At 40.5% G+C, this 18,618-nt stretch overlaps 1 protein-coding gene across 1 annotated transcript in view; it reads left to right on the forward strand.

The window, feature by feature from the left end:
- Positions 1–18,618, forward strand: part of LOC109301348 (von Willebrand factor D and EGF domain-containing protein-like) — a 451,201-nt gene that overhangs the window by 310,021 nt on the left and 122,562 nt on the right. The window contains exons 19-21 of the mRNA XM_019522467.1: positions 4,669–4,806; positions 7,354–7,506; positions 8,817–8,981. Coding sequence (XP_019378012.1) covers positions 4,669–4,806; positions 7,354–7,506; positions 8,817–8,981 — 456 coding nt within the window. The remainder of the gene's footprint in view (positions 1–4,668; positions 4,807–7,353; positions 7,507–8,816; positions 8,982–18,618) is intronic.

Genomic DNA, 18,618 nt, shown 5'->3' on the forward strand with positions numbered 1-18,618 from the left:
CCAGCCACAGAGCCCCCCCATAGCTGAGAGATCACAACAAATGCAGTCTTCTGCCCTGGGAGTACATGGAGGCCTGCCCTGACTAAGAAATCACAGCTACTGTCATCTCCTTGCTCCAGGGGTACGTGGTGTGCAGCATGGGAGAGCACAGTTGCACCCTATGGATGCCAAGATCTAGAGTCCTGCAGCAGCAGATGCAGGTTTCCAGCATCGCCTCACAGGTCCTGGGACCCAGCATCCCACAGCTATAGATCCTGGGTCCTAGCAGCTGTGGGGGACTGCCGAAACCTCCTGTCCACAGCTACAGGAGGTTGGGTCCTGGCATCACAGGTTGCTATTAAGATTCTGGCTCGTGATGACATCCATGGGCACTGCTGGGGCCCAGAGTTCATAGCTGCCAGGCACTGCTGGGACTAAGGGTCCCCTCAGCTGCTGGACTCCCAGACCTGGATGAGTCTAGTATAGCCTGTAGCTGGGAACCTGGTCAGTTGGTGGGACCCCCAGCCACAGAGGAAACCCTGCTATATGTGCAAATTAAAGCTGGATAGCAACAAGCTATGAAGTTAGTACAGTTTCAAGGCCTAACTTCAACCTCATTGGACCTTGTTATGGCATGATATGTACGTTGCACATATAGCTAGTGTCAGGGTAATTGCACAATTATCCAGTCCATTGCACAATGTGTAGAGGGGGCCCATTAGAAGCCTCACTTCAGTTTAAGAGGCAAGAAGTCTCTACTTTAAAATAAAGCCAATGAATAAATTTGACTAAATCCTTAGGAAGGCAGAAATCAACCTGTAACAACTCCTAACAACTCTTTCCCCTCATTCTTTCTTTCAGCAATTTATTCACTCCCCTTTTCTGTTTTCTAACAACTAACCCAAATTTGGACATACTGGACAAATGATATACTAATCCAAATTTCCCTACTTGTAAAACTGGTACAGGAATAAAGCAAGATGTTTCTTCTTTACACTGGTTAGCTGATATTTTTTAAACTAAGATGCAGTCTCATATTTTCTTCCCTGGTATTAAAGATCTGAGTAGGAAAGGATACATATATTGATCCTCTCACATGGAATTAGCTTTGCCACCTACCTTCAAAGTAATACATTCAGTGGGAAAGATGACCATCAGACCTCAGCGTGAGGTGCTATTAAATACTAAAGAACCACAGCAGATTATTTGAAAAAAAAGAAGGATGGGCACAAGCAATATACTAACACCATAAAATTAAATATAGGATTACTAAAGTGCATAAGTGAGAATCCCATAATCCAAAACAAGTAAGTCATCATCATGGGGTACTGAATGAATTAGATTGAGTAATTAACTTAATCAGGATTAGGTTGACTATTATTTTAGTATCTTTATTTATGATGAAAAAGATGTACCAAAACAGTGATAAAGCAATTTCCAGGTGATACAAAATGAAGGATTTGTGTAATTCACTGGGGGAGAGAGAACAGTCTTAAACAAATTTATACATAGGGACACATTTGTGCAGCTTCTTTTTCATCATCTGAGATTTCTGAATTGCCCTTTGGAAGTATCTGACCTTCCCCACTGCCTGCATAGTGAGGCAAGGTACCTAAGTCTCTTTCCTTGAATCATCTGCTGGAGCCGGGCAATTTATTATGCCTAAATTGGAGGTGTCTGAAGTGTCTTTCTGGATCTTGTTCTAGATAACTAACAATCCTTGTCCATCTCTCATCTTCTCTGGGCTCACTTCTGATGTTATGTGACTGGCATTAATGAGGAGTAATTCTATTTAAGTCAGTGGACCTGATTCCTTACTTAGTTGTACCCATCTTCATATAGAAAATCAGGCCCATCCATGTCAAATAATAGATCAGAATCAAGGCCTATTATTCCAAGTGGAACAGTGTATTATCAACATCAGTTTATTGTTCATAAATCCACAAGAAGTATTTTCAATATAATTCAGCATAGCTTTCACTTTTTGTTGTTGTTGCAAAAAACAGTAAAGGGAATAATATCCGACGCTTGATAACAACACGGTTGATAGTAACAGGTTGCTATAACATGACTCTGAAGCTGTGAGTATATTATACTAAATGATGAAGGAAGCTTTGGGTTTTCTTTAACCATTTATTTCTGGTCTATTTAGATAAAATATGCATTGTTTTTTCTCTGTACTTTCCAGACACAAAGTACTAAATGCAAGAAACAATAACATAAAGAAATGAGTGAGTGAAACAGGAATGCATCTCCATGTTTTAATAGCAGGTGAAAAATTATGAGCAAGTGGAGCTGAAAGCCAGCTGGGAGGTAGATTATTTTACTTCAGGGCAGGTTCTGTGACAACAATAAAAGCTCATCCTTGATGTTGTGTTTATGTCTCAATTCCCCAGAAAGCCATCAATAATCTAATGAGAAGGCAATGCTATGCTGCTCAAGTGACAACACCATTTCAGCATCAAATCTTTACAAATGATAGTGAGCAGGTAGTAGAAACAAAACGTTAACTCTTTTGAGAGTTTCTCAAATGCCATCTCTAGAGAAGAAACTTTCCAAACATGAAATGCATTGCTAAGTAGCAGCAGTCCAAATGAATCATAAGTGTGCATCCCTATGAGCCTGAGTGAAGAAGAGAATAGGGAAGTAAGAGGAAGTAACAATGGGAATAGGAACTGGGCAGAAGCTATTGCAAAGTATGAAGAAAAGGTGAGACTAGCTAATAATATATCTTTGAATTTCTATAGTGCCTGCTACTGATAATCGTAATACCCTTTGCAAACATTAATTCATTTGCCTTCCATACCAATAAGAAAGTACTCTATTATCTTTGCTCTATGGATGGCAAAACTAATATCAATATCAAATAACGAGATATAAAGACTAGGTAATCCATCCTTAAGAAAAGTATCATAACTGTTCTTAATCATAAAACCATTCTTAACCTTCACTGTGGATTCAATTATAAATGTAAAATTAGAAAAGCAATTTTTAAATTAAGGAGTTATAATTTCATTCTATGGTTCAAGTAATGGAAAAACCTAAGTTTCTCTCATTATATAAAATATCCCAAGAATCCCTCAATGAGATTACAGTTTATAACTGTATATTATTTATTCCACAGTAGGTTTAAAAGCACAGTTACAGAATCCATTTCTGCTTTCCTAGCTGTGTTACTCTTCTGCAAGTACAAAGAACAGACATTCCCCTCTAAAAGGTCTGTGAAAATGTTTCTGTCCAGACACGGGGAGCAGAGTTTGCACATCTATAATAGGACTTGCAGTCTCCAGACCTGAAAATCTCAGGAGATCCAGCTAAGACTGGATTAAAGTGTATGAGGGTGTTTCAGAAAGTAGCAGCAATTTCAAAACAAGATCATTTTGTGTGCAATGATCCACATTTGGCAGACCACGTCACTTCTTTACATAGTGCATTTGGCAATACTGCCATTAGCATTACTTACTGCTGTGTAGTGTCCCACTCATGGCACATAAAAATGTTTTATTTCAAAAATGCCATTTCTTTATGAAACACCCTTGTACTATTGTTATTGTTATTTATATCACTGCAATGCCATGAGGCACCAATCAAGACTGAAGCTGCATTGTGTACCACACCAGCTGAGGGACCAAACAGGACACAGTCAGTCTCACACAGCTCTCAGTCCTAACGTTTCTACTACTTTTCCCTTTCCCTAAGCCCATTTTAATACTATAGGTCTTCAAGATACTCCTTGTAGACGTCATCTACATTATTCATCCTGAGATTTTCAGATACTATTTTAAATCAAATTATTTTACCAGTGATATTAATGTGTGTGTGTTGATATATATCGACATATGTATGTTGATTGATATTAATATTTTCATTTCACTTGTTTGTTTGATTTTTGCAGCTTTCTTGGAATGAATGATGTCCCCAGACTTTTCAGTACTTTGTTTAGAGATGGTCAGTTTAACTTTATAGCAGGCAACTCTGCATTTAGGTTCATGCACTAGCCCAGTGATTTAAATCTGGGGTTGCAAATATTTACAGGAATACTTGAGGTTTTTTAAGTCTTACCGTTGGATACGTAATAAAAAAGGAAATTCTGCGGGTCTTAGGTACTATTGTAGCTTTCTTAGAGCATCTACACTCTGGCCTAAACTTGCTCTAAGAGTGTTTCTGTAAATTGTACTATAGTAGACAAGGCTGACAAATTCAAAAACCCATTATTTTGTAAGTTTTGCCTCTAACCAAACCCTATCAGGTCAACAAGCAATAAGCTGTTAATAAAAAATGGCTCAAATAGAAAAGAACAGTGCAATACATCAGTACATGGCTCTCAACCTTCTAAAGCCTAATCGGTGAGACTGGCTTCTTAAAATATATGACAAATATCTCAAACAAACAACACAGAAAAAAGCAGCAGAAGCAAAGACTTGAGGAAAGGAATTTATTTCTTTAACCTGTCTAAAGAATTTTTTTACAAGAAGCAGGCTCAAATTCAACAGTTCTGGTGCCAATAATAAGCAGTGAGATGACAGCAGGTTTAAATGAGACAGTGGGGAATTTGGCACTAAAATGAGTGACGTACCCTGTAATGAGTTTACAGTTGAGAGGTAAGCCTCAGTCTACTTGAACATTTTAGCTGAGGAATAAACAGGGACTGTTTCCTTCTTATTAACCTGCTCTTTGTTTTTGCCACAGGGCTTACTTGTCAGGAAGACAGGAATGAATGTGAAGAGAACCTTTGTTTTCCTGGAGTGTCTTGCATAAACACTTTTGGGTCTTACATGTGTGGAATTTGCCCCAGTGGGATGGAAGGAGATGGTCAGTCTTGCAGATGTAAGTTTTTTTCCTTGGTTTTCACAGAGACAGAAACATTAGGGCCCCATTCTACTTCTGTTAAAGTTACTGGAAGTCTTGCCCCTCACTTTAATGTGGGTAAGATTGAGCTCCTAATAACATAACACATTAGCAGGGAGTTATCATATTATATGAGCATTTATATATTGGTCACTTAACTATATTTTTGTGGTCTTCATTTTACTTACCAGCTGCATAACTCTATAGCATTTTCCCATGTCATTATCATCTACATACCCCACTGCCATGTGGCTTGGTGTCTAGATCCACTATGTCCTTCTCTACTGTCTTCCACAAAAATGTCCTCCATTAAAGCCCAGCCTGGATCACTGCAGAAACCCTTTCATAGTACACATCAGCTGTGAAGGCATCTACATAAGATTGCTTCACTTCTGCCTCCATGCCATTGGGCAGCATGGTGCCTAGCTAGGGGGAAACACATTGAGGCTAGTTTTTTTAATGCAGATTAGGGAGGGAGCAGAAAGCAGAGAGATCAGAAGAGGGCACTGGACAGGGAACAGAAAGCAGACCAGCAGATCAGGCAGGGAAAGGGGGTCACTGTGACACTCAGGGAGGCTACAAGGCTTACCACGTGGTAAGCGCTGTACCCTCCCTGAGTTTCACGGTGGCCCTCACAGTTTTAAGGTCATTTTGAACATCTCCAGCAGTACACAGAGAACCGGAGAATCTGGCTTCTTTTCTCTCTGTGCTTGCTGCCTTACTGATACTATCCATTAAAAAGAATATTTTGAGTAGGGGGAAAAATCATTACCATGTATTTATTAGTGCTACCAAATCAATTCAATCTGTGCAAAATAGGCTTGCAAAAAGTTTACTTTTCCTTACAAAAGAAAGCTGCTGGGTTTTTGTGTGTGTGCATGCATGCACGTATGTGCATGAAAAATTGACTTATAATTGATGAATCTTGGGATCAATACACTCTATATTGTCAAACTTATTGGCTCTCCCTAGATTTGTAACGTTCTCGGATACAAATGTTTTCTTTACTATATTACTTGATCAATTCAAGTCATTGCAGAGCTGCCACTATGTCTGCTATCCTTTAGCACATTTCTGGAGCTAATTTGATAAACTGTGGAGGAAGAGATTCAATTAAATAAACAAAATTATCCCCTGGGAGGAGGGGGGGGCATGTTCATTTGAATTGCCATTCATTTCTTCCTATCATGGGACAATTTTAGAGGAACGTAGGAAGAATCGCTTTCCTCTAATGCTGAAACTAGACTTATTGGAATAAAAATATTAGTATTCTCTCTGGTCTCTGCTCAGAACTCAATGCTACTCCTTCTTCCTGTCTTCCTTGTACAGGTTTTACACATTTACATTTCCTTGATTGAAACTGGACAGTAGTTATTTGCTTTGTAACAGAATCCCAAATGGAATTTGTATTTCCTAACCACTTCAGGGAATTTCCATAACTTAAGCAGAAAATAAGTATTTTTAAAAGTCTCTAATGGTCAGCTTTGCATACAAGAATTGTCATTCCACATTCTCACACACCTATGGTAGAAACGTCATTTGGCAACCTACAGGCTCTCTCATTTTCATATAGAGTTTTGAACAAAAGAGCCCCCATCCCAGCCTTCCATGTTTCATGTTAATCTGAATAGCCAAATTCTAATGCACTGAGTCCTGTGAACCCCTTCACAGCCACATATCTTCACAGAAGACCACTATCCACATTAGTAGGGACCTACCTAAATCACAGAGGAAGTTTGTGGTACAGCAGCACCTTTAATCTTGCTTTTTTTGCTGCACGCTCTTGCCCCCACCACCGCTGAGCAGCCAATGGGCAAAAACCACGGCATTAATTGGCCAATCAGCGGCAGAGGGGGGAGGGGTGACATGACAAAAAGAGAAAGATTAAAGGTGCCTCTGTGCCACAAACTTCTGATGCAATTTAGGTGAGTTCCTACATATTTAGGTGTGACTCTCTTTTAAGCAGAGAGAGTAGTTAGCTACGTTAGTCTGAAGTCAGTCAGAAGGCAGGGTTGAGATGCACCTTTAGGTTAACTAAAGGTAGATAGAGAGAGCACAGGTTTTTGTGAATCCAAGTTCAGTTTAGTTTGGACTTACAACATTACTTTACTTTTTTTTTGTGGAAGATTTTAGGGATTTTACTAGCTGGTGCTAGAATTTGTTTCATGGTCAGCTTCCAGGATAAGCTGATGTGGAATTCCTTGATTTGCCTTTACTGTTGTCAGAGCCGACCTGAGCAGGGTGCGGGGCCCAGGGCACATCAGTTCATGCAGGGAGCTGCCCCCACTCTGATCCCACGTGCCCGGGACCCAGAGAAGCTGCCGCCACCATTGGCAGCAGCGGTGTTGGCGGCAGGGCAGGGCAGGGGGTAGCAAGTGGCTGGACGCAAAGTGGCAGTGGCACAGAGTCTCCCAAAGCATTGGCCCTGGGGCAGTCACCCCAATTCACTCCCCCCCACCCCCAGGATGGCCCTGACTGTTGTTTACCCTCAGTCATACCTGATGACCTCCTGCTTTCCTCTTGCAGCTGAGGCCACTGCTGACATTACAGAAGCTTTCATCACTGAGAATAATAAAGCTTCAGGTGGACTGAACAAGACAGAGGAGGAAAGACCAACACAACCCATAGAGACAAAGAAGATTCCTGCAATTAAGAACATTAACGTTAGCGGCATGCAAGGTAAATATATAATGTTTGTGGTCACGGCATGTTATTCTTTTTCCAATGTTGTAGGTTCTGTTTGAGGACCTTATATATTTTGACAATGTTAATAATAAACATACAAACTGTTTAAATGACATTATAACAGGATGAAGGCAAAAAGAAAACACAGAAAATGAAGAGGTGTGTATTATGACTAGTAAACATGACAATGATAAGGCAACCACTAGTGGAGATAATAAAAATGAATGATGTTCAGCTCTGAGATCTCTTTTTGTGTTTATCTGTGAAGGAATGTTTTTATTCATTTTACTGACATTAAAGGAAAAGGGAAATGTCTAGCAAGAAGTAATCCTACGTGGGGACAGCCAACAATCTCTTCCTGCATTTCATGTCCTGTCCAGCTAAAAGAGAATTTTAATGGACTCAAAATTTAAAATATTAAGAATCTAGTGTGGATACCACACCACCACCTGTACTCAAGGCCTGAATATATATTTCTTCCACAACTTTGGTGTCTACAGCAAGCAAAATAGTACTAGAAGCACCAATGAATGAAATATTCCAGGCTTTTTAAATGCAAAACCCTGCACTCTCTTACTGACACAACAATGCAGACTGGTGTGGATCCCACCTTTCTAGAGCTTGTAGTGCATTCAAGAAATATAAGCATAAGGCCTATAATTGGCTACTATACTGCAAATATTTGAGTCAGATCCATACCACACTGAAGATAATTTTTAAAAGAACCCCAGCCACCACTAAGTTTTACACATCATTTGTTCTCTACCTGGGGGCCATTTGATGCACTTCGCATGCAGTAACTTTGTGTGAAAAAATGCTATCTAGTCACATTGTCCTGTTTGGCAAAATTAAGCTAAAGTAGTTAAAGTAGCCAAGATCAGAAACACTGATATTCCTCAAACTAAGATATGGGTAAGGCAAGGTTTGGTGATATGATTGTAATTATAAAAATAAGCGACATCTGAATAATGCATTTTCTCACTAAGTTAATTTTTCACTTGTGCTGAAAATTGCCATTTCTATCTATCCATGATAAATGCCAAGCAACTTTGAGTAATAAACTTTAAAACACATAATTAGAAGACTAATAAATCTTGCTTTAATGAGAAACAGCTGTTCTGATATACTGTGCCTTCAGGATATTCTTATGTTTGGCATAAGATTTGGGGAACATTCTAGTTAATTATATTTTAAAAGAAGAAATTAATGAAAAGCCTTGGGCTGGGCTTATATAGTCACTGTTTTACTTTAAATATTGATTTGCTTTAAAAAATAATAAAGAAAGGTTATTGGGTTTTTTTTAGGTCACACAGCACCTCTGCCACCTATTACTACATGTACTAATAGGCCATGTTTCCCTGGAGTCATATGTATTGATCGTAAACCTCCTTATATTGGGTATATTTGTGGCCGGTGCCCAACAGGCTTTTTCGGAAATGGCAGAATCTGTACAAAAGCCCAACAACCAGGTACTCACTCTTTAACCTTCTGAGATTTTAAAATGTTTTTGTAGATAAAGGCTATAAGAAAATGTGAACTGTTTTAGTTAGAAGTACACTGATACTTCGGTCTGATATCAGATTGGCACTGATATAAAGACAATTGGCTGTATCAGAAATCGGCCTGATGTGGCTGATAAATGGCCTGTGCATGCGTGGAACTGCAGTACAGCATATAGGCAGCAAGGAGCACAGCCCAGCAGCTTGGAGAGCTGCGTGCAGCTGGGGAGTCTGTTGTGGTGGATGGGGAGGGAAGGCAGGGGCACAGATCAAGGTGCCTGCGGTGAGGGAGGGAGCAGGGCTGAGGCAGGCACTGCCCAGCTCGGGTGGAGTAGTGTGCAGGGCAGAGCCGCAGCTCATCTGGGGGGGCAGAGGGAGCAGGTCCCACTGCTGCACACACCCCAGGAAGGCATGGGGGGGCTGTGCCCCTGGATCTGCATAGGGCAGGGCCAGCTGCTGCTACAGGCTGGGGCTGTGCCGAGCTCTTCCCAGTGGGCTGAGGGGGGCTGGGTCAGGCTGCACTCAGGTTGGGTGGCTACAGTGTTGGGAAGGAGGGTTGGGGGGCTATGGCAAATTTTGGGGTGGCCGCAGCCCTCCACCCCCACCCCGTAGCCTCTTCCCAGTGCTGCCGCTGCCTGCCCCAAGCACAGCCTGGCCCAGGCACCTGCCACGAAGAGCCTGGCATAGCCCTGGCTCCAGCTTCCAGCAGCAGCTCCCCTGCCCTGCACAGATCCAGGGACACATGCCCCCCCATGCCCTCCTGGGGTGCACACAGCAGCATGAACCACCCCTGCCCCCACACTCCCCAGATGAGCTGTAGCTTTGTCCCATGCCCCACCTCAGCCCAGCTGTGTAGTGCCTGCCCCAGCCCCACTCCCTCCCTCACAGTGGGAGCCTTGATCTGCCCTTCCCTCCCCACTCCCCTCCCACCACAACAGACTTACCAGCTGCACACAGCTCTCCATAGTGTATTGGAAATCGGATAGGTATCAGCCATAAAAATCAGCTCTTGGTATTGGCCCCCAAAATCTGTAGCGGTGCACCTCTAGTTTTAGTATCACACTATGACATACTGTATACTGTTACATATAGTGCTCAATCACAGGTCTGAATATAGATGGAATCTAAAAAAAGCCCAAATCAGGAATATTCAACTCTCTCCAAGTCATGATCTTGTCTGAGGTAAAATAACCCAGATTCACTAAGCCATCTGACCAAGGAAAAGTTCTATGGACCAGGACTTCATGGATGCCATGAAATCACCCCATCTTCATTTAAATTAAATTGACCCAACCGTGTCTGTATAGTTCTCAAAAGATTAAGGAGTTAAGTTTATGGAACAATTAAGCTTATTTATTCAGAGAGCAGTGCCCTGCCTACAGGTCTTCTGTTCCCTCCTGCAATCCCCGAGACAATGTAATGATTGATATGTAACTTAAAGTATCCACACATCTCCCCGCTTTACATGTAACATATCCCCGTATAATACTAACACTGGCAGTTTAGTTCAACCCATAGTTAAAGCATATTTTAACAGGCCTCTATTAGTCTGTGTTGGCTTTTTAACTCTAAGTGATCTTCTCAGTTTCTCTGCATTCTCAATCCTTATTGGTTCACTTCTTGTGGGTTTCCTTGTTCAGATGTCTATTTCTGTGTCATTTTCAATCTTCTCTGTCATTTCTTTTTGCTTTGGTGTTAGCTCCATTTCCTTTGGTGAATCTTGTGATGCTGCTTCTTTTCTCCCCTTCACGAGCTGCAAGTGTTGTCTGTTTCTTCTTAGCACCTGTCCTTCCAGTATGACTACTTTATAGGATGTGGGAGATACTTGATGGGAAACGAGTGCTTTTTGTTTCCACATTCGTCCATCTGAAATAAGCACCATACCTTTGTTGTGCAGTTGTGGTAACTCCTTGGAACCCTGTCATAGTACCATTTTTTTGAGTTTGTTGAATTCAAATGTTTTCATGCCTTCCTTTTCATTCTGATGAGCCTCATCCACAAGATTTGGCAGCCTGGTTTTGAGTTTAGTATTAAGCAGCATTTCTGCTGGGGATAATCCATGTGTCATGGGTGTTGCTCTGTAATTTAAGAGTGACAGGTAAACATTGGTGTATGAATCTGTAGCTTTTTTCAACAATTTATTCACTGTTTGTACTCCATTTTCCACCAGACCATGGATTGTATGTATTTAGGACTTGAAGTGTTGTGATGTAATCCATATTTGTTTGCAAACTTTTTAAACTCAGGACAGTTGAATTGAGGTCTGTTGTCTGTTCTCACAATTTGTAGTATCCCATGTCTAGCAAAAATCAATTTGATGTGAGTTATAACCTGGTTTGCTGTTGTGCTTTCAAGCAATGCAATTTCAGGATAGTGAGACTAATAATCCAGCACTAATACGTATCTTTTCCTTTGTGTATGAATAAGTCAATGCACACTTGATGCCACAGAGTTAGAGGCTCCTCCATGACCATCCAAGGCTCTTTTTTTGCACTGATCTGTACTTTAGGCACATTGTACAAGCCTTTACAGCATCTTCTAATATACAGCACCCTTTGCTCTCCTTTTTGCATTTTTCAATGCCTAGATGTCCCTCATGTATTCTGTTTAATGTGTCTGTCTTTAGCATTATTGGAACAACAAATTGTGAGCCTTTGAACAAAATGCCATTCAATAGTGACAGCTCTTCCTTGAACTGAGAGTAGAGGATAAGTAATGTGTTTTCCAGGCCAACCAACACAAATAGCTGTTATCACTTTTTGCAATGTGGTGGCCTGAGCAGTAGTTTCTACAATTAGTGCCCACATTTTATCTGTGACAGGAATCACTCTTTTAATTGGATTAACATGTACTATGTCTGAGTCTGGAATTCTGTCATTTTCCATGGTGTCATATGCTCTAGACAATGTATCTGCAATAAGTAGATGTTTTCCTGGTGTGTACTGTATGTCTAGAACATACATTTGCAGTCAAAAGAAAAGTATCTGTAATTTGGGTGACATATCTAATAATCCTTTCTTTGCTATAGTTACCAAAGGTGTATGATTACGTTCAGCTATCACAAGCTTCCCTTGGATGAATATATGAACTTTCTTACATCCATATACCAAGCTAAACTTTCCTTCTCAATTTGTGCATATAGACACTCTGATCTCCAGCTATCCCCACGTTTTTGAAGCAAAGCTGCTCCAATGCTTTCTTTACAAGCATCTTCTGACAATGTAATGGGTCTTTTAGGGTCACAGTATTTTAGTACCAGAGCTTTCATTATTTTTTCCCACAAGTTTTTAAATTCAGCTTCATGTTCATGTTCCCATATCCACTGAGCATTCTTTTGTAGGAGTGATCTAAGGTGTTTGGTCTGCTCTGCTAAATTTGGTAGGTATTTCCATACAAAACTGATCATTTCCAGTAATCTTTGCACTCCTCCTTTATCCGTAGGGGTAGCATGTTTATAATGGCTTTAATCTTTGCAGTATCAATTTGCACCCCTTTCTCAGAGATCTTTTCTCCCAGATAAGTTATTTCTTTAACCCTGAATTTGCATTTTTGTTTGTTCAGTTTCAAACCTACTCTGCAAGCACTTCCTAGTGTTTTTCTTACCCACAAGTCATGTTCTTCCATAGTATTTCCCCCAACTAATAAATCATCACTATAAACCATAGTTCCATCAAGACCTTCAAAAATTTGTTGCACCTTTCTGTGAAATACTTCAGATGCAGAACATAGTCCAAAAAGGGAGGCTATAAAAGTAATACCTTCCTAAGGGCATATTGAAGGTAAATAATCTAGCGCTATTATTTTCTAAGGGAATTTGCCAAAACCCAGAAGAGGCATCCAAAGTTGAGAAATATTTAGCTTCTGGCATGTTGGCAAACCCCCTTCCCTTGTGCAAATGGGAAGTGTTCCCTTTTGATGTACCTGTTCATTTGCTTAGGATCCAGACACAATCTCAAGGATCCATCTTTTTTTCTATTATGATCAATGAGTGAACCCAAGCAGTTAGGTGCTCTACTGTTTCTATTATATCTACGTTAACTAAACTATCTAATTCTTTTTTCAGTTTCTCCCTTAGTACAAGGGGAGCATTTCTTGAACCATGTCTGGTGGCACTATTTGGTTCTCTTAATTCTATCTTGTAGTTATTTAGCAGTTTCCCTATGCCTTGAAACACATCATAAAATTCTCCTTCTATATTCTTGCTTTCTAGTCCCTCAGTGGTATCCATTCTCTTAATTAAACCTAGAGTTTTATACATTTGCAACCCAATAATTGGCAAGAGCTTTCCTGGGACTGTGACAAACTGAATTTTTAATATATTACCTTTGTGTCTGACATGCAATGCACAAACACTGTTGGTTACAATCATGTTCCCATTATATGCTCTAAGTCTTACTTTCTTATCCTTATAGTACACAGGTTTAGTTTTTATTTTTTTGAATAATATAATCTGGTATTACATTGCCCTGTGCACTTGTATCTAATTTAAAAGTTACCATTAGTCCGTTGGTGTCCAGGGCGATTGTCCAATCCTCAGAAGAATGAACTTGCATTGTGCCAATGAGGAATTCTTCCTTTTCCTCATTGTATAAAGAATGCACCTGGTGTTTCTTGTGTAGTGCATCCTGCTCCTTTCTGCAACCTCTTGCAAAGTGATCGAATCTTTTGCATTTGTTGCAGTGCTTACCAAATGCAGGGCATTGCATGGGTTTGTGGTAACCCCCACAGCACCTGCAGCTGACCATTGTTTCTTCAAGCAATTCTCTCTGGCCTCTGCTTACCTGCTTCATAGTGATGTCCTCCTTTCTGTATTGTTTGTGTATTGCCTTAGGTTTTTGCAGTCTTGTAATGCTGTCTAGTTCAGCTTGTTCTATTTTTTCCTCCAACTTCTGCAGCCTGGCATTTATTATCTCAGCTGCTTGGCACATTCTAACTGCCTTTTCCAAATTACGCTCAGGATCCTCTAGCAGTCTTTTTCTGAGGCTTGTATCCCTTATACCCAATTTGGTATACTATTTGGTCTCTGATCATGGACTCTTTTAGGTCTCCAAATTTGCATGTGTGGCTCAGCAATCTGAGGTCTTTGACAAACTCTATTGTCTGACATTCTGTCTGCTGTTTCATGTGGAAATTATACTGTTCAAAGGTTTAAGTTTGTTTGGTTATACAATATTCCTCAAATTTTTTTATTACTGTGCCACTGCTTTTCTGTTCTGCATCTGACAGTTGTAGGCCACTATAAAGAGACAGACCTTCTGGGCCTGCTGTATTTTAAAAAAAATGCTATCTTGAGTGAACATTCCTTCTCTGTAGCTCCACTGGCCATCATATATATAGTGAAGCTCCACTTAAATTTCTTCCAGTTTTCTGCTGCATTGATGGACAAGTTTAAATCCTCTAGAATTCTGGGATTCTCATTTGTTTTGTCTTTCTTCACAGCCCACTCCTGGTACCATTTGTAGTTGTCAAAATATTACGGAGTTAAGCTTATAGAAAAATAAAGCTTGTTTATTTAGAGAGCAGTACCCTGCCTACAGTTCTGCTGTTCCCTCCTGCAATCCCGGGACCAATCTAACAACTTATATCTAAAACTATTACAGGTATCTACACAATGCCCATCATACAGGGGAGCAGAGGGCTTAAATCACCCAAAAACTGGTGTGCACTAAGTCAGTTCACCTGCGGAGGTGCGCTGACTTTGACTAAGATCAGATTAACCAGATATAAGAAATGGTTAGGCCGATCTTGCAAATGCTTGTATGCATTCCTTGCAGCACTGCACCAGGGCAGGGAAAGCCGAATCACTTGCCTCAGTCTCAAGGTTGTGCTATTACATGTCTCTGACCCTGACTATTTGTAGCCCCTGAACACTCCTCCCCCAAGTGGACACCCCCCTGTAAACCTGCCAGCCCCCTCCAATCCCACCAACCTCCTTGATTCACTAAACCCACCTAAAGACCCGCTAGCCCCACCCCTGATCCTGCCTTCCCATTTCTTCACTGCAAAGTAGTTGAAGTGGGTTCCCCAAGTGGCTCCCAAGAGCAACCAATTGCTGCACATGCTATGTTCACAAAGCTTAAAATTACATGAATGTAGACTGGGTGCAAGATACAGCTGTATGCACCCTTACTGTACTACGTTAATTCATATAATCAAAAAGGAAGCAAATTGTCCAGTTAGTATAGGTGTTAGCCAGCCTTTGAACAGCAAATTCATTTTACCCAGGCTCTCTGAATATATGGGTCACAAGAACAAAAACAAATATTTTTTCTCTTCTTTCTAGCAACAAGTATGTAGTCATGAGAGTGTTACCTAATTTATTATAATCACAAAGTCAGATATTGATTGTTCTATGACTTGATGAGGCTGTAAAAACATTTGAGCAAAAAAAAAAATCATTGTACATTCTGTTATTACCCAGAGCTGCACCTTGCTGCTAATGAAATGTTAGGATATATGGTATGTGCCCTGAAGGTTGTTCACATGTCATGTCATAGGGCAGGTACTCTACAACCTCAGATACTGGTAGGGTAAATCAGATACACTTACACTGTACTTACAGAACTGTTAATGGAAGAACTTGTATATTTTCTAAAAATATAAACTTATTGAGGAGGTGCAGTTTGTGATGATTCATGCTTGCCATTCATAGCTCCAAGCAAGATTTATCATATTTCCCAATATCTAGATCTAAAACTAATATATACTTCTTTCAAAAGCAATCTGTATGTCAGAGATTGCACACTCAAGGAGAAAAAAGAAAAACCCAAAGACAAACTTTAGGATTCAGTTGTAAATAGAACTAGCTTAAGTATTTTGGAGATCGTAGAAAACTGAATTTGTGGATATATCAGAACCTTACACTGACCCATTTTATATATAATATGAGAATTTTTACTGTTATTCTTAGCCTCCTGATATAGAAGCAAAGGCCAGGTCCCCATGCCTTTCAGCTTCACCAACTATAATATCTTTGAAGACACTGACATAAGTTTCAGGGCTTTTTTGTTATAAGCATAGATGTTTTAGGCACCTAAATCAAAGTGACCTGCACGTTCTTTGAGCCCATTGACTTTAGTAAGTGCTAAGAGTTTTTAATTTTCTGTTTATAAATTCCAGGTGTTCCACAGAGATACGCATATGTCTTTTATTTCTCCTGTGTGTTGTTTAATGGGTAACGGTAGTGATTTCTTTATTGCAGACTACATGCACCAACACAGCATTCCTCTGGGTCTTTCTTGTATCATTGATCTAGATTTCATTGTCAACCCAGAACTCTAAAAACATGCATTTCAAGGTACTAAAGCAGTTTGCTTTAATAATTATAAACAAAGGAAAATGCTGCTGCAGCATTGCATCTTAACATATAGTTAAAATGCTTTATTTATCTTTTTCATAAATTTTCTATTGGTTTAAGAGGAAATTTTGTATAAGACTGACAATTAAAAGGTATCAGTTGGAAAGTAATGAGCTTTCAGTAACAATCCTGTATATTTATGGATTATGATTATTGTGAAATCCCATTGTTTGAATAACAGCTTCCCTCCCTTGCAACTGATGCTATCATTCATTAAACACACAAAATCCTCTCTAAGATTTTGCTTAAGGAGGTGCTCAGATTACATCCAGTTGTTTCCAACTCCAGAATTTTTAAATCTAAAGCTATTTTCCTAATTTCCATTTTCTTCTCTTTTTTTTTTTTTGGACGATTTTGACTTGTATCCAGCTGTCATGATTTAAGGATTAAGGGATAAGAATATTTTGATACAGAAATCGCAAAAATGCCCAACTTTACCAAACTGCTTTTGTAGATTATCTGAAGAGAAAATACCAATAGAAACCACCAATAGAAAACTGTTTTCTAAATCAGTTTCTGATGAGAAAACAAACATTTGTGTCCTTTTACTGTGATCTAGGAATACCAGAGTGCTATTTACTGAGCACTGATAGGTGATAAGGGATAATCTATTGATGTGCTTGAGTTACAGTTAACTAGACAATGCCAAAGATTAGTTTCTGAGCTGGGTTTATCTACTCGGTCAAGAAAACAGGGCTTGATTCTGCTCATGCTTGTTTATACATTGGTTTGCATTTCAGTTTACAGGGACTTTACATCTACTACAGTTAGGAGGCCAGTGCAAATAGGGAAGTATTTGATTTGGATGCTGATTCAGAGGACAGTGATTCAATTCAGGGATTCAAATCACTGTCCCAAATTGATTCGGCCAAATCAGCTTTGGAAGATTTGGTGCTGATTTGGAGAGATTTGGAGAGTTGGTCATAGACTATAACAAGGAATCAGTGAATTACCTATAATTTTGTCATTCTGTGGCTGATTCAGATAAAAAATGCAGGGACGGTATCCCCTTCTGAGGGCATGAAGCCTACCACATTTTAAGGAAACAGGTGCAGGAGTTTCTGGGACACTACCTCAGGCTGCTGACAGGCAAAACTCATGACATGGGTGACACTGTGTATGTGTTAAGGCATGCCCTCACTGGTGCTGGGGCCAGTACATGACATGTTAGCGTGCCCCAATTAGGTCTCCTCCTCCTCTACAGCCTCAGTCTGGTCCACCACTTATAAATAACAACAGGTATTAAACTGCACTCCAGCACAGTAGCACTAGCATCTCAGGCAGCCAAACTCTCACAGAGCCTTTCTGTCCTTTCCTGCAGGAGCTTCTTCTCCAGCAGGTGCCAGAGAACTCTCCCTGCCAGTCCCAGCCCAGGGGCTTAGATGTGCCCAGGGCCCTGCGTCCTTCCGGTCAGGTGCTAGGGGTGTTGGTCTAAGGACATAACACTGGCAGACAAGGTTATTTGGGTCAATCTGGTATCTTTTAGCAGACTAACTGAATAGTTAGAGGAAAATATATTTTAGCAAGCTTTCAGGTTGAAAAAACCTTTGTCAGGCTAAGGAAGCATGCTGTTTCTGGATGGAAGGAATAGTAAAGAAGCCAGAGGCTGGCATGCAATACAGGCAAGAAAGCCAGTCAGTGAAAGTGAAAATGGAGGCATCGGGGAGGTGATAGACAGACAGGCTGGGGTAGGGGAGAAAGGGGGTATAGTAGGTGAAAGTGGAGAGCTATCTGGGGAGTCAGATGTCCAGCAGGTAGTAGTGTATCATAAATCCAATGTCTATATTGAGTCCATGAGTTTCTGTACCTAGGAGGTTGATGAAGTGAAGTTCATAAGCCTGGCTGTGAAAACTGGTTTGTGAATTCAAACAAGCACTGAACCTTGCTAACCTCATCACCAGACGCCAACTTCCTAGAGCTCAAAACAAAACCTGTGAACGTATCGCCAGTACCCCCACAAGCTGCGCACCAGAATCTATCAAAGACAAGAATACCTAACTACCTGTTGGGGCACACTTCTGACAAAGTAACCGCTCTGTCTCCAGTCTTTCAGGCCTGATCCAGAAAGGAAATTTACAAACCACTTTTCACAGCCAGGCCTATGAACTTCACTTCGTCAGCCTCCTAGGTGCAGAAACTCATGGACTCCATATAGGCATTGGATTTATGAAACACTACAACCTGCCAGACATCTGACTCCCCAGGCAGCTCTCCACTTTTACCTGCTACATCCCCCTCCCCCCCTACCCC

This window comes from Gavialis gangeticus, unplaced genomic scaffold, assembly GCF_001723915.1.
Source record: "Gavialis gangeticus isolate Ggan-Ray unplaced genomic scaffold, GavGan_comp1, whole genome shotgun sequence".
In the NCBI taxonomy this organism is placed as follows: Eukaryota; Metazoa; Chordata; order Crocodylia; family Gavialidae; genus Gavialis; species Gavialis gangeticus.